At 53.2% G+C, this 18,729-nt stretch overlaps 1 protein-coding gene across 2 annotated transcripts in view; it reads left to right on the top strand.

The window, feature by feature from the left end:
- The window catches only part of GALNT2 (polypeptide N-acetylgalactosaminyltransferase 2), a 169,307-nt gene extending 150,770 nt beyond the window's left edge, over window positions 1–18,537 (top strand). For both annotated transcript variants that reach the window (XM_074316435.2, XM_074316434.2), the window contains 5 exons: window positions 4,389–4,481; window positions 4,771–4,854; window positions 6,623–6,749; window positions 12,108–12,227; window positions 15,941–18,537. In XM_074316435.2, the coding sequence (XP_074172536.1) occupies window positions 4,389–4,481; window positions 4,771–4,854; window positions 6,623–6,749; window positions 12,108–12,227; window positions 15,941–16,096 (580 nt within the window). In that variant the 3' untranslated portion in view covers window positions 16,097–18,537. The remainder of the gene's footprint in view (window positions 1–4,388; window positions 4,482–4,770; window positions 4,855–6,622; window positions 6,750–12,107; window positions 12,228–15,940) is intronic.
- Window positions 18,538–18,729: the final 192 nt, after the last annotated feature.

The raw sequence follows: 18,729 nt of genomic DNA on the forward strand, positions 1-18,729 counted from the left end.
TATGATTCATGATGAGGATGGAAACATGCTAGTGAACATGAAGAGCTCTGAAGGAAAACAGCAAGTGACCAGTGTGAGGGCTACAGGTTTCCTAGGGAACCTTTTAGATGCTAAAGGTAAAACTGTGAAGCCGACCAGCTGGGCTCAGGTAGTGGGAGTGGTCAGCCCAGCACCCGCACAGCTAAATAAGGTGATTTCAGACACTTAATAAATGCTGTGAACAGGTAAGATGTGGCCATGTGGGGGGGGAGGGGCATGAGGGGCAGGACGAGCAGGTCCATGTCACTGAGATAAAGGTGAGTTTTGGCACACCTGCAGCACAGAAGGATGCCGAGTGTGACCGGGTCCTGGAGAGCAAGGGCGGCCCCAGTCCTGCGTCCTGTGGGCAGCAGGAAACTGTTGTTCTGATGCCGGGAGGGGTAGGGACACTGGGGACTCTAAGCACCACATCCCTCTTATGTTCTGAGCATAGAGACGTCCTTCTGGCTGTGTGGAGGGTGGCGAGGAGGTGACAACAGGATGAAATGGTGGTGTGCGTGTCACTCCCCTCCACTGCAGGGCACTTCTAAGAGCTGTCGCAGCCCAGGCGAGAGGTGAGGTGGCCTGGACCACAGCTGTGGCCATGGCAATGGGGCCAGGGGCCAGCCACACGCTGAGGCAGGCAGTGTGTGCTGATAGATTGGCAGTTACAGGAGAGGGAGGGTGAGGGACGAGGGGCCCCCGGGCTCTGGGTCACACAGCTTTGTTGATGTGGTGCCCTAGTAAGGAAGGAAAGCTTTAGAGGAGGGCGGCAGTGCACTGGGCCGGGACAGTGACTCACACATTGTAAACTGTCTTTGCGTACAGATCACACAGCACACACATATTCCACAGAAGTTGAATTTTTAGCATACAGTCTGACTTCTGGGAAACTGTAATGGAAGCCAAATACCAAATAATGGTTCTGACCAAATGGCATTCTCTCAAAAAGTACATCCTTGCCCAAATGTTGTCTAAACCTCATTTTTGTTCGGGCTTTATAAAACAAAATGTGGTCTCATAAAATGAGCTCTGTAAAATCAAACAAGCATTTTCCCAGGCGACGTGACATTCATTCCAGAAACCTCTGGTGCAGACATCAGACTCCCAAACCAAAGCCATTGGAATCTACCCGCAAACGGTGGGATTTCAGAAAACAGTCTGTGAAAATGCACACGACATCTCTTTGTACGCTTTTCACAGAAGCGCTGTTTTTCAGATGGGAACGTTCTCATTGTGCTTTGCAGCCCAGGAGTCTGCACGCTGGGCATTTGGGGAGGAAGCCGCCCCTGGCATCAGTACCTGGGGGCAGCATACACCTGTTGGACCTTCAGCAAGAGCCGCCACTGCCCCCAGCACAGTGGTCTGAAGACACAGAGGTGGAATATTGTTTCCCAGGGCAATTCCCAGTCCCAAGTTCTCTTTAATTTCCTCCATTGTGTGGCATTAAATGTATAAGATTTCACCATCTAAAAATTGGGGCTAAACAACAGTACCTATAATTTATAGTGTTTCGTGTGTGCCAGGCTGTTCTAAGTACTTTGCAAATATTAACCTATGTAATGCTCATAAAACCTTGTGAAGTACTATTACTAAACCCCACTTTAGAGATAAGGGAAACTGAGGCACAAAAAGGTGCAGTTCCTTTGTCCAAGTTCACACACTGGAAAGTGACAGAGCTAGGGTTCAAGTCGGCAGCTTGGCTCCAGAGTTGGAGTCATTGCCACATCGATCTTTTTATCTAGACCCCTCAGCGCAGTCTGTGTCTGAGGTTGCTGAAATTTAGCAATGAGATACAGATGCTAAAGTAGGTTTTAGAGTGGCGTGCAGAGAACAGTCTCAGTCTGTGAGGGAGGGACGGAGGACTGCATGCCGGGGCAGGGGGCCTGTGCGGGTCCTGCCTACTTTACCACCCCCAGGTGTGCCATGTGGGCGTCTGTTACTTTAGAGAGGAAGGTGGTGACATGTCTGCAAAACCTTACATGTGTCTTTGCTTATGAAAGCCACCTCCTAGTACCAGTGGAGAGTGGGCAGTTGGGTGGTTCCTTTTTCACACGGCTGCATGTCTAGTTAGCCTCTTAAGAGACTGTTTGGAGGGTGTGTGTGGACCAGTCACCCCAAGGCCAGGGAAAGGCCCAGTCAGAGGTGTGACAGTGGGGCCCTAGGGTGGACGTTCGGGTTTAGGTTTAGCAGTGAGTGGCGAGACCGTAGTTACCCACGGTGCAGGATAATGTGAACAAACTAAGTACAGGAAACCAATCGTCTAAACTGACTTGCCTACAAAGCCGTTTACTGCTACTCCCACCAAGCAGGGTACCTGGCCAGTTTGAATCGCACCCTCTAGTCTGTTAGAGCCGCACCGTCTGCCCTGCATGTGTGTGTCGGGAAGTGGGGGTGGGGGGGGCAGCAGCCAGGAGAGACCGGGGAAATGAAAAGTGGTCTCTGCAGGTGCCACTGTGTCTGTGGCACCTAGAAGACGGGCATATAGTGTATAGTACGTACCTGGTAAGGACCTGAATGAATGAATGGACACTGCTGCCTGCGGACCTTTTTCTGTTAAGTGGACAGAAAAAGGTACCTTTGCATTTGTGAATTAAGAAATGACTTAAGTGATTTAAAACCATTGTGCAGTTGGAATTCATAAAACCTTTGAATCATTAGGGCCAAAAGAGACCTAGGAGATCTTTGAATCAAATCCTTTCATTTTACTGACGGGGAGTCCAAACCCCAGAGGACTGAAGTTGCAGAGCCGGGCAGAGGCGAAGGCCTGGGCCACGTAACAAGCCACCAACCCCAGGAAGAATATTTAACGGCTCTCTGAGAAATAACACTCACGTCCAGTATCCCCAGCACTTAAATGCTCATTGTGGTACCTGGGCATTTTTTACAGGAAGACATAAAAAAAATCACTGACCTCCTTACCAGAGATAACACTCTTATAATTTGGTGGATCCATCTTTTAGCTTCTCTGTCCCTCCCTCCCTCCCCAGCCCCTTCTTCTTCCTCTACACACATATCTACTGGGTGCCGTTCTGTAATCTGTTTGATTTTCACCCAAGGCAAGGACATTATTCCACAGTGACATGTAAGATGCCCACCTGTGTTTTTAGTGGCCACGGTGTTCATTTATTTGATTCCTTCCTGTTAAATCAATTAAGTCATTGTTTCTAATTGCTTTGCCATTATAACCATGCTGGAGTGAGCCTGTCTTCACATTTTCCTTCCCAGTTGATTATTTCCTTGAGGTAAGTTTGTGGAAGTGGGAACTGTGGCATCAGAAGATGGGTACATTCCTGCGGTCTGTCTGTCCCCGAAACGGCATCCTGCAGTCTGTCTGCCACTTCATGAAAAGGAAAAAGGTGTATACACCACTTTATCTAAAAGACGGATGTCCCAAACAGAAATGGTTTTCATAATTGTAACTCAGATCATTTGACAGGCTCACCATTTAAAAGAGACCTTCCATGTAGAAGGAATTATTCTAAAAGGTGAGCACTGCCTCACTGATGTGTTTATTTTGCAAGAATAGAAGGTGTTCTGTGGGTTCTGGGGGTGCGTGAGGTGGTTGTGAGCTGGAAGCATGACTCTGGAACCACGTCCAGGAAGTGGGAGCAACGAGCTTCACTGTGTTGACAACCCTCGTAGGTGCTTTGAAAGAATGTCGGCAGGATAAGATGCTGACGCCACATGTGGTGGCCTGTCAGGCACATCAGACCTTCAGAGGAGCTGGGCTGGTGGCCTCACTGACCCTGACACTGATCATGAAGCTGGTTCTCTCCATGGTTGTGAGATTTAAGCACATAGTTCTCTTGCCTTCCAGGAAAGCCCGTCTGTCTGCGCCCCTCCAGCAAAGTTCCGGAGGCACCCCAGATGCAGGGCATAAAGCTACTGTCCCCTTCACGTCACTCACTGTGCCTTGTGCAAACAGAACACTCAACTCGGGCTGCAGAAAGAAAAGTCATTTCACTAGAAACTCTCATCTGTTCTTTTCCCCAGAGCTGCCTGGCAGTGTTAGAGCCCAGCATGAGAAAGGCCGTGGGGGCCAAGGGTTGGGCTGTGCTATGGCATCGTCCTGTGGGCGCGTAACTCGTGCCCAGTATTGCCTTTGTCGTCCTCTCTGCTATAGCGCCGGTCCCTTCCTTACAGTACCTGCCATGCTGGAATTCTGACTTTGACTTCTCTTGGATAACTCGTGTTCTGGGAAAGACAAAAAAGCAAGTTCTGTTTGACACCTGCTCTCTGCATTACACAGAGCTGCCAGCCCTCCCGGAAGGACCTTCCGGTGGCACTCCTAGCAGACAAGTGCAAACAGAGTGACGTTGATGGCAGGAAAACAAATCACAGCTCAGGGAGGTTTGTTTTGTTTCTAGTAACACCCGCCGGGCAGCGGAGGTCTGGATGGATGAATACAAAAATTTCTATTACGCAGCAGTGCCTTCCGCCAGAAACGTTCCTTATGGCAAGTAAGTGTCCCTTGTGCCATCTTGTGCTACTTTGCTGGGTGTCGCGGGGTGTGTGTGTGGGGGGGGGGACCTGTGGCCACAGTTGAGAACAGCCACCCAGGTGTCAAAGGCGGGTGTGGGCCTCAGGTGGGAGGGGTGTGGGAGGTGGGGTGGGGCCCCAGGGCCATGGCTGTGCACAGGCGGGCAGCACCACCTGCCCATGCGGTTCTCAGGCAGACCTCCAGGTTTGAGGGAGGGAGCCCGTAAGTTCTTAAAATTTGTAAAGGGACCGTGTTGCCCTCTCCTGCAGTATTCAGAGCCGATTGGAGCTTAGGAAGAAACTCAGCTGCAAGCCTTTCAAGTGGTACCTTGAAAATGTCTACCCAGAATTACGGTAAGCCACGGGGTCTGGGGGTCGCACGTTAAGGTTTGGAAGCACTGGAGTGTCACCAAGGTGTCAGCGAGGTGGCGAGCCCTCGCAAGGTGAAGTGAGGTTTACACGTCAGCCTCTTGCCCGGTAGCTGGGGCTCCCAGTGAGAACTGCATGTCCCCGCCCACCCCCGCTGTCCCCAAGCGCCACTGAGAATGCGCCCTGAAATGTGGCCTCCTGCTCTGTCCTGCTGAGCTGCCCTCCCGTTCTTCTTAGACCTGGACACAGTTCCAACGTGTCGCCCATTTAGCTTGTTTCCCACTAGTAAGATGGCAGAGCGCGGGGACCAGAGGCCCGCTGTCCGATGGGCTCCAAGTGACAGAGGGACAGTTCCACTGCCCATGTGTGCCTGTGCGGTGCCCTCAGTCCCTCGGCCTCGCCCGCCTCACGCTGCTCTGCTCACTATGCTGCTCGCAGATACTGGCATTCAACAGGGCTGGGAGGCGGGGACCTGCACCATGGGAAAGATGGTGGCAGAGATACGCTTCCAGCCTCTGTCTACGTCCCAGGGGAGCAGGGACACCCTCCTCACAGGACCCATAGGTGGGTCTGCGGGTTTCAGGATCCATCTAAACGTCGTCTTAAAGGGACTGCCACACGGATTTGGCCGTGACGTGGCACAGTCCTTATTCTGACTGTCCCAGAGCATCTCACAGCAAGTCACAGATGTCCGATGAGTAACTGAATGCAGGCCACCACTGTCATGTCTGCCCCCGGCCCTCCCCTCCCCTCGAGTCTCATCCCAGACTTGTTGGCGGGAGTGCGGCTGCCCAGCCATGCCGCCCTTTGGACCTGTGCCTCTGCTGCCAAAGGCGGTCGGCTTTGCCGGGGATGGACAACCGGGGCAGTCACCGTGGGAAGCCCTGTCACGTCTCTCCTGTGGCCGATGACGGCCTTCACCACTGTGGATTGTAGCCTGTAACGGTGCCCACTTTGCTGTCACTCACCTGTGATGTAATGACGCCAGACAGAGTGACAGTAACTGTAGTTTCACCCTGAGGTCACCCATGATTGGGGGCCCGGGCTGTGCATCACTGAAGCCTACATCAGGCACCACAGCAGTGGGCAAGCTGTCCCCGCCCATGCAGAGATGCCAGCCTCATGTTCGTGTTGTGTCAACAATGGTCGCCATTTCCTGACGGCTTCCTAAGGGACATGCTGGGCCACGTGCTGGAAGTGGGTGCTGTGTGGATTCCTTCCTGTCTGGCAGGGACCATGCGGAAGATGGGATTGAGGGTTGGAGAGCAAGAGTGGACAGTTCCCCGGACAGTTGGGGCAAAGGCAGGTCTGACCTAAAGCCCATGGCTCCCGCCCGCTGGATGTTGTTTCCCTGTTTGTGTCAGGCCACCAGACAATCTCTGCATGTCCCTTCTACTTGGTGACAGTCAAATCCTAAGTTTCCTGCAGACTTACAGGCAGCAGGGTCCGACCACATTCTAACTGCTTTTCTGAACGACGTCCGACCAACTTAACAGTGAGAATAGAGGAAGAATTTCCCGATACACAGTGGAAAGAGTCCTTCCCCAACTTACACTGTTCCATTCAGTTAGAAACTCAGAGGAGCTGTCTCGCTGACACGCCTGCCTGAGGTGGGGTGGGGTGCGTGGGGTGTTGCGAAGCTGCCACTGCTTTTCTGTGCTTGTTCTGCCTGAGATGGACCCCGAGCGCAGGGCTGGGCGATGGGCACTGGGGTCTCGCGGAATAAGCAGACCATTCTCACGTTGCTTTCCAGGGTTCCTGACCATCAGGATATAGCTTTTGGGGCCTTGCAGCAGGGGACCAACTGCCTCGACACTTTGGGACACTTTGCTGATGGTGTTGTTGGAGTTTATGAATGTCACAACGCTGGGGGGAACCAGGTATGAACATGAGCCCCTGCGGGCCCACAGAGACCAGGAGGGTGTCCTTAGGTGACAAGTCCTCGCTGTCCCCTTGTCCTGCGAGGAAGTGCCTGGCTCCTGCTGGTCACGGCCCCCTGCAGCCAGCCTCAGGATCAAATGGGATGTCCCAGACCTGTCATCAGCCTCAGGCCGCGTGAATGCTGACATCAGCCCCCACTGTCCAGGCACGGCGCAGGGCTGGTGACCTCGTCCTCCCGCCGCCTCTGTCCTCCCGAGGTGTGCGCTCACCCCAAGCACCTGTGTGTGTCTGCATCTGCGTCTGGTCTCTGGTCTCAACCCTGCCCGTGTCCCACCCGAAGCAGTGCTTTTCCATGGGCACTGGGACGAGTCATTGTTCCCTGCTGATCAGATACTAACAGCTTGAGATACAAAACATTAGTAACCACTCACTGTGACACATAAACCCTTTTCCTAGAGGCATAAAAACCTGTCATCACTGAAAAGGAGAGAGGTATATGGCTTGATAGGCCCAGCCACGGCTGTTTATTCAGAGAACACTGTTCTAGAAGGCAGCTTTCCCAGGAGACAGTACTTGGTAAAATGTGGGGATTGGACACAAAACAGGTTGGGCAGTACTGTGCACTCTTAGCACCCTGGAAACATGCGCAGCTCGCAAAGGGCCTACAGTTTAAAAAAGAAAAAAGAAATAAAGGGCAGCTTAGCTCGGTGTATCTAGATTTATTAGTCCCAGAACCTTCTTTAAATAGAACTGTTTCTATAAGAGGGCTCCTGCATTCATGTAAGCTTGTCTGTTTCAAACCTCCCAAAGAGTGTCTGGGCAGACAGCCGTCCTCACACACTTTTCCTCCTTTCTTCACTTGGTGATGTCATTTAGCAGTTGCATGCAATGGCCTGAACGTACTAAATTAGACAAGAGACGAACAAGAGAGGGAGAGCGGTCCCCATACAGCGCTGGCCAGCATCCGTGCCAGCCCAGCACGCATGCGCTGCTCCTGGGCTCTGTCCTGAGGGCGTCACTTGGCTCGTGGGGATGTTCCCCAGGGGACAGCTACGTGACAGCCGGCCTCGGGGCTCAGCTCACTTACCAATTTTCACTATTTGAACCTGTGACATATGGGTCCCCGCCTGTGTTCTCGCCCCAGGCCCTGCAGTGTTAGGATTGGCCCTGCAAAGGGAGCCTGCAGAGAGGGGAGGAAGTACAGGAGAGGAGGGACGAGCAGGAGTGACGAGCGAGGCAGTGTTCGGTGTTCGCTGGTCAGGACAGGAGGACGGGGCGGTGCTATTTCCGCCGAGAGCATTCCTGTCCTCATCAGCCCTTTGCTCTGAGGCCCTGAAATTAAATGTGGTTCTCACTTCGTGCTGGGACGCCGGGTGGCCTGTGTGATATCGTGGACTCAGCAGTGGCACCGCAGGACATGGAGTTCACTGCAGAGCCATGCAGGCCCTGCTCCTGCACCAGCTTCTCCATGGTTCGGGCCTCCGTGGGGTGGGGGCAGGAGGGACGAGGAGAGGTGGCTTTTTTCTGTCTCCATCCGTAACCATAATGAATATACTAAAATTTCACCCTCAGAAAAGTGGGTCTCTGTGAAGACAGGGAACTCAATCGATCCTATTCTCCAAACACTGAGCTTGGTCCGAGTCAGAAAGGCAGCGCTTGATGAATTCAGGAATTTGGCTGGTATCCTTTGATCGCTGTTCAACAAAACGATCACCCCCACATGCCCCCAGAAGGAAGGACAAGTGGGCATAGCTCTGGGTCCTCTGATCCTGCCCAAAGTGGGTCTCAGAACCCCTGAGCCCTCCTCTGGGCACCCCATGGGCAGGCTGACTGTGCCACATCCTGGACAACCTGTTGACCCCCTGTAGTTTTTAGTAGCTTTCCTTTTAGTCTCAAGGGTATCCTGCTTTGGACAGTGAATCACAGTGACCATATATGTAGGCACTGGTGCTCATTGGTGACGAGCTGCTCTCCGTGCGATTCTAGGGAAGGAAGTCGGTCGGGACAGTGTAGGAAGCCACTCGGCCATGTGCAGAGGTGACAGTGCTGTGCCACCCCATACCGTGGTCTGACACAGGCTGGCTCTGTGTCTGCCTAAGTCCGACCTGAGTGTTCAGCCTCGCACCTCGTGGAGATGACACGGTCACATGCAGAGCACTTTGCTCCCCCTCTCTGCCCTTTTCCTCTGCTGTTGTGGGACCATCACTGGTCTCACTGGGCTTTTTAATCCCTTTCCAGCAGATGTGTGCTGGGCACGTGCTGTGCCAGGGGCAGCGATGGGCTCTGGGGTCGTGGCGGGAGACCCAGCCCTGCCAGTCTAGGGCACTGGACCCACTCCGCCCACGCCTGTGTGTGGGGGGCGGGGGGGAGCTGGAGCTTCCAGAAAGTGCTATTGGGGCCACGCCCACAGCCTGACCGAGTCTTCTGGGCTCAGAGCACCGGGGTTTTGAGGGCCTCTGAGGTGGGTTGTTCTCAATGAGCAGCTGGGCAGCGAGGGTTTTCTAGTGGGAGAGCACATGTCAGCAGGTAACAGTGAGGCAGCTGTCGCCCCCACACCTGGGCACACCTTCCTGCAAGGACCAGCCCGAGGTCCAGAGAGCCGCTTTCTGGATCTGCACCGTGCAGAACAGTCACCAGCAGTCCGTGTAGCTGCGGAGTGCTGGACTCGTGGCCGGCGCGACTGAGGGTGCAGCGTCCTTATTTCACGTAACTTCAGTTCATTTAAATAGCCGCCTGTTGGGGGTGCAGTTCTGAGGAGATGGAGCCCAGGCTCATGCTGCCTGACACTCAGGCTGGTAAACCTACCGAGAGAGAGTCTGTCTGAACTGATGGGGAGTGAGCTCCTGCGAGTAGCGTGCCGCGTGGATGTGACGAGAGAGGGGAAATAGCATTTCCCAACTGAAAATAGGTTCCTGCTCTGGAAGCACGCAGTTTGCTATCTGGTTTTGGCTGAACCTCAGCAGACACACAGGAAATGGGAAGATTAGTGGCCATGCTTTTTAAGAGTGGCAGCTCAAAAAAGCATTTCTTAAATATGTATGAACTTTATTTTACAAAATCAGATAATTGAAATGCAGCAGAAGAACAGAGTGGCAGCTGGCTCTGTTGTTTGCATACCTGAATTGTTTTTTCTGGAATTCAGTGTAAAGTCTGCTTTAAAATAATTAAGCACACCATAGCGAGAAGCCTGTGGGAACATTCAGCCGTGAGTCAGCAAACTTTCCCACACCTGTCCCACCTGTGTCAGGAGCAGTGCAGAAGCCGCCTCCATTCTGAGTTATCCACCCCCCGTCGTCCTACCCAGGAACAGGGCATCTGTTTGGGTCAAGTCGGTGGCTGAATGTGCGTGCTCCTTCCTGGGCCTCTTCTCCGCACGTGTGGGTGACATGCAGTGCCTGTTCGTGTCTTGGGAGCACCCAGTGGATTGATAGTGTCATGGGAGGTTAGAATTGACCCTTGGGCTGGTGTGTGGCTGTCCCCAGAGAAGGCTCAGTGTCAGGAGCCCCTGATGGGGAGAGGTGGGGACAGGCTGCAGGCCCTGAAGTTTCTTCAGGGACACTAAGGAAAACAGGCCTGGCGTTTCCTCTGCTCTGGGCTTGCAGACCCTTTACTGGGCTTCTGAATTTGCAAGAGAAACAGCCTATATTCAGTGTTTCACAAATTTATTTGACTTGGAACAAACTTTTCAGAGAACTCCCCAGAATACTCTTTAAGAAACACTAATTAAAATGTGAGGGAACTGAAGGCGAGGGGAGTCAGAGGACTGGCCCAAGGGGGCGTCCATTAGGAGAACAGATGGAGGGGCTGTGGCCCCTGCGCCCCGCCCCTAGGCGCTGGCTCACTCGCTTGTGTCACAGTGGCCTGTAAGGGCTGGCATGTGACCTGAGCTGTTAATGCTGCCTCATGACAGACCTTCTAAGGGACTTAGATCCTTACAGGGGTCTCTAAGCAATTATTTATTCCTTCCCTACTCTGTCCCCCTAGAACAGGAAGAAGGAAGACAGTTTCTCAGTGATGCTTGACAATCCTGAAGTGATGGAATGCATTTATTTATGTGCTGCCTGTTCTCCCCACTGGAGAGTGAGCTTCCCAAGAGCAGGGCCTTGTCTGACCTGTGCAGTCACCCAGTGGATGGATGGATGGACAGACAGACAAGGAGTTGCAGCAGCTTTCCTGGGCGTGTAGCCAGAAGGGGTGGGGGGGATGGGCAGGGGGGAGCCCCGTGGGGTTAGTGGGAAGAGGCCTTGCTGCTCTGGATGGAGCCGGAGGGCTCGCCTGGGTGTTCCCTGGTGTGAAGGTCAGGCCCTAGAGGAAGGTCAGACTCCTCTGCCTGCCTGCAGCCCCACTCGGCAGTCTTCATTCCCCAGTTCCCTGCCCTCAGGTGATCTTGTTTAGTGTTCAGATGAAAGGTTGTGCTCTCAGCCCTAAAGCGGGGATGGGAGGAGGGGTGTTGAGTGTCTGTACGGGTACATACATATGGTGTTTCCCCGAAAATAAGACCTAGCCAGACCATCAGCTCTAATGCGTCTTTTGGAGAAAAAATTAATATAAAACTTGTTTTTATTTTACTATAAGACTGGGTATTATCTAACATAATACAAAATAAGACTAGGTCTTATATTAATTTTTGTTCCAAAAGACACTTTCGAGCTGATTGTCCAGCTAGGTCTTATTTTTGGGGAAACAGGTAGGTGTGTGTCTGTATTTTTTAAAGTCACAGGCAAGTTATTTCAGCACTCTGGCCCAGCGTTCTTGTCTATAAAATGGAGTGAATAATAGCGTTTGTGGGACTGTTGAGATGGTGCTTGGCACACAGCGTTCCTGGGACTCACGCTCCATGAGCCTGGGTCACTTACCTCCTCACTTAGGAGGCTACGCTCTTTACACTTTGCTTAAATGTGCCATATGCCAGTTAGGACTTTTACACAGTACAGTACTTTTACCCAGTACAGGACTTTTACCCCTCATGGATGCCTGGGGCCGCGTCTTTCTGAAATAGTGTGGGAGGAACAGCTGACCGTGAGCTGCCCACCTGCAGTAACCAGTGTTTATGACTCACATGTGATGACAGGAAGCGGGGTGGGGCCCAGGTTTGCACTTGGGGCTGCTCACCCCAGTACTCAGGTTCCCAGCGCACGTTTGCACTTCCCTCGGTTGACTCAGGGTGCAGCTGTGGAGCTCCCCTGAGACCCCCAGTTGCAGATTTGCCCTTAGGCATAAAGTCATGTGTTGGCTCAGAGTAGGTTCAGGGGTTCTGAATCTTAGCTCCCCGTTTCCCTTCCAAGCCCTCCATCCCTTCGCTCTGTCATTTGTCCGCCCTTCGTGGGGTGTGCCTCTGACCCCCGGTTCTGTTCCAGGAGTGGGCCCTGACCAAGGAGAAGTCGGTGAAACACATGGACCTGTGCCTGACCGTGGTGGATCGGGCACCTGGCTCACTCATAAAGCTGCAAGGCTGCCGGGAGAATGACAGCAGACAGGTACAGTCCTCGGCCCCCAACGCCACCCTCCGTGGACGGTGGCAGTGTGCACTTACATGTTTCCAGTCACGTCCAGCTGGCCGACTCGACCTAAGCTCCTGGCTCCCTCTGTGTCCCCAATGTGGTGTAGTTCCTGGCACGTAGGAGGCACCGGTCATTTCTGTGCAGGATGCTCGTGACACGTGACGTTTGTGACAGGTGCAGGGCGTGCGTGCCCCAGGCTGATATCTCCTGCCAGCCCCGCCCCACGGAGCTCCCTCTGCACTGCCCGCCCCCACCCCCCCGCCCCCGTCTGCTTCTCCTGTGGGCTTATCTGGGTTGGCGGCTGTCTTCCCTTCTGGTCTGTTCAGATGTGGGCCTCACCCTCTAACCTAACTGGGCCATACTCTTTAGCTGTGTGTTCCACTCGCATGGAGAGCTTTGTCAGGACCAGCTCTGGGCTGGGCAGCATGGGGGTCCCTTAGCACCTTCGGCTCATTTCCTGCTCACGTGACCGGCGAGGTCCGCAGTGCTGCTGTCCTCCTTTCAGGAGCCTTCGTAGCAGCCGTACTGCTTAGCTCTTGTCCGATGATGCTGATACAGGGAGAAGGGGTGCTTGTGGCTGGAACCCCGTACCGTTCTGCCCCATCAGATGTCACACTGGAGCCAGGGACAGTGTCCTGTGGCCCACAGCTTCTCCATAGAACAAAGCACGGGCAGGCCAAGCAGGGGTGCGGCCACAGCCAGCCACACACGCTGGGAACGTGGCCCAGGCTCAGAACAAAGCCCCTCGGTGGCTTGGAAACAAGCCAGCCTGAGTGAGTGAAAGGCATGACTGAAAGCTTTGTTTAGAAAACAAAAGTGTATTAATTTATTCAGGAGAAGTTAGTGAGACACTGACGTAGCAATAAGTACTAGAAAAGAGTGAGGTTCATAATAACGTCTCCAAAGGGAGGTGTTTCGTCCTGGGTTCTCATTCCGGTGTCCTGGTAAAGCCACAGCCCTGAAAGAAGACCTGTAAGGGGCCTCATGTCCCAAACCAGAGGGCTGATGGCACGTTTTCTGATTGTTTTCATTCTCCTCCCCACACCACTGGATATTGTAAAGAGAAATTACATGCTTTTCTTTATTCATTAAATTTTTTTTTTTTAATTTACAGAAATTCTAAGTGATTAAAGTCTAAATGGATGAGACCTTATCCACACATACACACACTCAAAGATATATAAATTTTTCCAGACGATTCAGAATATATTTGTACTTTGAAGCTGGATTTCTCTGACGTGCTCGCTGGTGGGAACTTGGAGGCAGACTCTTCCTTGAGCCGGGGGTTTATGGCCAGTGTCAGGGAGACAAGCAGCCACAAAGGACCTCCCCACCTGCCCACACATGGAGCGCTGGCGCATCTTCTTACGGCCGCTTCTTATGAGATAGGGGGTGTGGGGAAACTGAGGCACGGAGCCAGGAGCCCACATGGGTGTCTAGTCCAATACTAACTTCACAAAAGGGGAGGCTGAGACCCAGAGACTGAGTGCCTCCTCGCCAGTGTCCCTTGCTCGATCCCAGGTGTCAGGGAATGCTTGCAGGGCCCCTTTTCCAGCCATCCCCGGCCCGGCCGTGGTTGCCCCTGCTCCCCCACGCTATGGAGCCCAGCCTGGTTTGCCGTGGGTGCCGCCTCTGCTGGCTATGCTCATGGTTGGCACCCCAACACCCATCTTTGCTGATGCAGTATCCCGACTGTAATTCCCTGGTGAATAAGACGTACTGTTAACCAAGGGAGGCCACCATCCCTAGGACCCAGGCCACCTAGAACTCTGCAAGGCATGTGTATCACATGGGGTGCAACGGGCTGATGTCTGTGGGGATGGAGCCGAGTGGCAGGGACGACTGTCTGACCTCCACACCTTTTTAACAGACACAGGTGCTTCATTGCTGGAGGCGTTACCTTAGTAAGAGCTGGCTTCATTCCAGGAGTGAGCAGGCGTTCCTGCCTCTGTGCCAGTGCTTGGGAACCATAACTGACGCCCTGAAAGGCTCACATCATGAGATGGAAAAAGGCCTGCAAACAGTTAGCTTTTCTGGGTGCTGCATGTATGAGTGAGGAGCTGTTAAACTTGTCACCCCAAGACTTGCCCAGTAGAGAGGGGGTGGGGCCAGTGCCAGTCCCAGAAGTCTGTCCCACCCCACCATGGGTCTGAGCTGACATTACTGCCTTCTGGAGAGAAAACTGGGGGCTGGTTGTTTTTAAGGCCCTCCATTTAGCAGATGCTTTGACACATGACAGAACCCATCCAGAGAATCAGACTCCATTCATTTTGTATTTGTCAAGCTGAATCCTGGCCACTCAAAGTGACATGTAGATGTTGGCAGCCATACATACTTTACATGACAATGGAGGAAAACAGCATGTGGAATAGCTGACTGCAAAGGGGGCCCGGAATGCAGGAGAGGGCAGGCAGGTGGCCATAGCAGGCAGGTGGCCATAGCCTCCCCCCACTCAGACCTGATGGCACTGCGGGGAAATCAGATGGCATTGTGGGCTCACCTGAGGGCACTGTGGGGAACCCAGCACCCGGGGCCTTCTGAGAGCGTCCTTGCAGCGTTCTCATGTAGGAAGCCCTCTGGCGCCGGCCTCCTCTCTGCCCCACCTCCCATCCATTTGCCCTTTGAGAAGAGGCCTCCCAGTTAATTTTCTCTTGAAGCTGCACCGTCTTCCAATTGGAATGTCTGGTTTCCAGGCTTGTCTGTATGTCCTCACTATGTGTGTATTTGCAGAGTCAGAGCGGATGGAGGCAAGATTAAGCAAGTCCACTTTCCACAGTATCAAAAGAGTCTGCAGAAATACTTACGGAAAGGAGCTTTAGTGCACACAGCATGAAAGTTAGTCACACGTGCCATTGATGAATGGAGAGCTTTGGGGAGAAAAAGTGTGTTCCTTTGTTTCTAAAGAACAAGCACTGGAGCTTTTTACATAGGGATTAATAACATGGGGAAAGGTCCTTAGATTTCCTTCAGGCTGGGCTTTGTTCTCTGACTTGGTTGGTTGGTTGAGGGTTGGTTGGTGATTGAGTCTGGTTGGTTGGTTAGTTTGGTTTGATTTGGTTTTAGTGGGGGATATGCACGTTCAGAACTCAGCAAATATTTGGTCCCTGCCATGCAGAGTGCCGGGGGACTCTAGGGTGGCTGAGAAGTTTCTTATTCCCACCTAGGTGCTCACACACTGGAAGGGAAGACACACAATATAGAAATAGGTTTCTCAACATGAGGTTCCGCCCACACAAGCATCTCTCTGACAGCATTCCTCTGAGCATCCGGCCCTCAGTGGGTGCGTGGGAGTGTCCAGACCAAGGTCCCCAGAAGGGCTGCCTCCATCAGCCAGGGGCAGGGTGAGGCTCCCTGTGAGCTGGCTCCGTGGCCTATGGCTCCTTTCTTGGGGTGAAATACCAGGTCTGGCCTTCCTGTGAATGGATGCAGACCCTCCAGGAAAGCACAGGGGCTTGGAGGAGGTGACAGGAGGGGCAGGAGGTGGCCCTGGCAGCCCAGAGAAGAGGTTTGGAGTTGTGGGGCGAGGCAGACCCAGGTTTCTTTCCTGGGCCCTCAGCAGATCTGTGGCTACTCCCATCCTTTATGACCAGAGGCCAAAAAGAGTGTTTCTAATGCAACCCCAGCCCTGCAAACGCACCCGTTGGTCCTCTGCTCCATGCTCACTGTGGGCGTCCTCCTGTGTTTTGCAGAAATGGGAGCAGATCGAGGGCAACTCCAAGCTACGGCATGTGGGCAGCAATCTGTGCCTGGACAGCCGCATGGCCAAGACCGGGGGCCTGAGCGTCGAGGTGTGCGGCCCCTCCCTGTCCCAGCAGTGGAAGTTCTCGCTGAACCTGCAGCAGTAGGAGACCCGGCCGGGCATCCTGGCCCTGCACCGGCAGCCTGAGTCTTACAGTCACGGTATTGGTTACGTTCCTGAAACTTTCCGCGAAGCTATATACCTCAGTATTCCATCATGGTCTGAAAGTCGGAGAACTTCAGCCAGGCACAGGACACGGCACACAAGCAAGAGGCGAGGAGGGAACTGTCCTCGTCACAACAAGCAGCCAGGTCCCCTTTGTGGAAGCCACAGCCACCCTTCCCGGCTTCCTCCTGGTCTGGTCGGGGAGCGGGGAGGGGCATACTCACCCCACCGAGGAGCATTCTTCTGAAATCTCCATTTTGATCCCATCGTGGTCCCCACAACACCGAACCGTCATTGGGCAGGGTCACATCACACCCCCTTGCCCTGCTCCTCGGCTCCCAGCCTCAGACCCCCTCCCACATGACATACTTGCTATATTTGAATATGAACTTTTCTATGGCCGGACACTAAATACAAGTATACGGAGAGAAAGAACGTACGGTCAGTTCCCATGGTTTCTATAGGTTGCCCTCATCTTGTAAGTTCTCCACGACGCAGCTCATGGCCGGTGCAGGAGGGGCTGGAGCCTGGGGTCTGGCTGTCCCCAAGGGGGAGGTGGCTTCCATCCCCTGTGAGAGGCCTTAGCGGTGAGCAGCGCCACCGTGACTGGCGGGGCCTGGCCGGCAGCTGCCCCGGGAGCCAGCGGTGCCCGAGGCCCGGGCTGGACATCTCTTTGGCTTTGGCCTAGGAGTCACGGCTGTGCTGGAACCCACCTCCCGTGCCCGGGGTATCTGTAAACCTACAGAGGTTACTTATTTTGACAAATATTACTTTAGGTCTTTTTAAATTAAATTTCTTTTCTCTAAGGGAAAAAAAAACAATCCCACAGCTCCCAGTGGCTGTGGGAAACTGTCACAGGCTGGCATCGGGCTAATTGTGAGCATCCTGGCAACACTGCCACTGCCACCTGGGTCCTGGAACCTGGCCTGCCTGCTCTGTCCCTGCCAGGCCCAGGTCAGGCCTCAGGAGCTGTGGGCCAAGAATTAGGACGGGTGGAAGCAGCAGTGCCTGCTCACGGGCAGGGAGCATTCAGGGTCCAAAACAGGCACCTTGTGGTTTGAGAGGCAGAGGTGAGGATGAACCACAAGACAGTTACACACTAACAGGTAGTAGTAGGAAGGAAGAGGCCTGAGCGTCTGCCTAGATCCCAGGAATGTCCCTGCACAGCCCTCCTTGCCTTTGAAGTGTCAGAGCACCTTGGCCCCTGCAGAACGGCTCCTGGCTCATTGTCCTGGCCACTGGCCACCGTCCTGCCCCACTCCCTCCCACACACATACCTGGTCTCAGAGGCTGGTCACGCCGGCAGCCCACAAGCTACCGTGTGGGGGGGGGCACACGTCCTAAACACACATCATCAGCCCACTCTGGGAGGACCTGGGAGCTCACACAGTGAGAAGTGGCCCTGGAAGGTTCGCACTGCCGAGTGCTGCTCTCTTTCCTGCTTGTTTCTTTTAGGAAAGGCAGTATTGGTGATCTTTCTTCCTCCACTGCGAAAGCCCCACGGGTTTGCTTTATGACAGTGGGATCAGGTGTGGAGGCCTGGTTGGGGGACTTTTTCCTCTGTCTTCTCCTCTTCTGCCCCTGCCCACAGCCAGGCGTATTTCCAGTGGACACGGAGGCCGTAGCTGGACTGACTCCTACACTGACAGAGGCTGACCTTGCCTCCAAGTGGGCCCCTGGGGACTCCTGCTCTGTGTCAGCCTTTGGAACTCAGCCCGGTTTTCACTGTCAGACCCTGTCACCTGTGAGTTGTTTCTACTGTTAGAAAAGTGTCCCATTGATGGAAAACAAATTTGGCCGAGATGGAAAACAAATTTTAATCAAGTTCTTGACCTTGACGATCCTTCGCCCACACAACTCCACCCAACCCAGAAGTCTTACCAAACTTTGTACCATCAGGCCAGGTGCACCCAGTCCCTTGGGGGGCAGCTCCCCATCCCTGAGCTGGTGGGCAACGCAGCCGTGGATGGTGTGGGTGTTGTGAGCAGGGGTGGGCTGGGCAGGCCCCCTCGAGGTGAGCTATGTTTACATGACACAGTGTGCCAAAGTGACTTACTGTGGTTGCGTTATTTTGTAGTCATCGGGACTATCTCGCCCTCCCACTCCTGTTTTTACAAATAAAGATTCTTTACTAAGAGCCCTTTGAGCAAAGCGTGGCGAAGTTAATCGTCTTCTCTGTGATGGTCTTTCTTATGTCTTCATAAAAGCGAAAATGATGGTATCTGTATGTTTTGCAAATTCAAAATATAGTTTGGTAATTTTTTTTCCAGTTGATTTTTTTAAAGAACTGCTGTACAGAGCTTGTACTTTGTCCATTTTATAGATGGAAACCATCCTTGAAAATTGTTTAACTTAAATAAAGAGAAGATACTTTATAGATAATGCTTCCTGGTGGCAGCTGCCATTTTTCTTTGGTCTTTATGGGGTGATGTGGCTGGTCTCGGAGGGTGGTGATTATGTTCTGTCTTCTTCAGGAGCCCTGCTCAATTACCATTTCTTGTCAGACTTCTAAAATGCCCTTTTGTGGTTTATTCTTATTTGTAATAACCATCATTATTCGTGGAATGTTGATGA

Source organism: Rhinolophus sinicus, chromosome 6, assembly GCF_057876585.1.
Source record: "Rhinolophus sinicus isolate RSI-liver-muscle chromosome 6, RSI-T2T, whole genome shotgun sequence".
Taxonomy (NCBI): domain Eukaryota; kingdom Metazoa; phylum Chordata; class Mammalia; order Chiroptera; family Rhinolophidae; genus Rhinolophus; species Rhinolophus sinicus.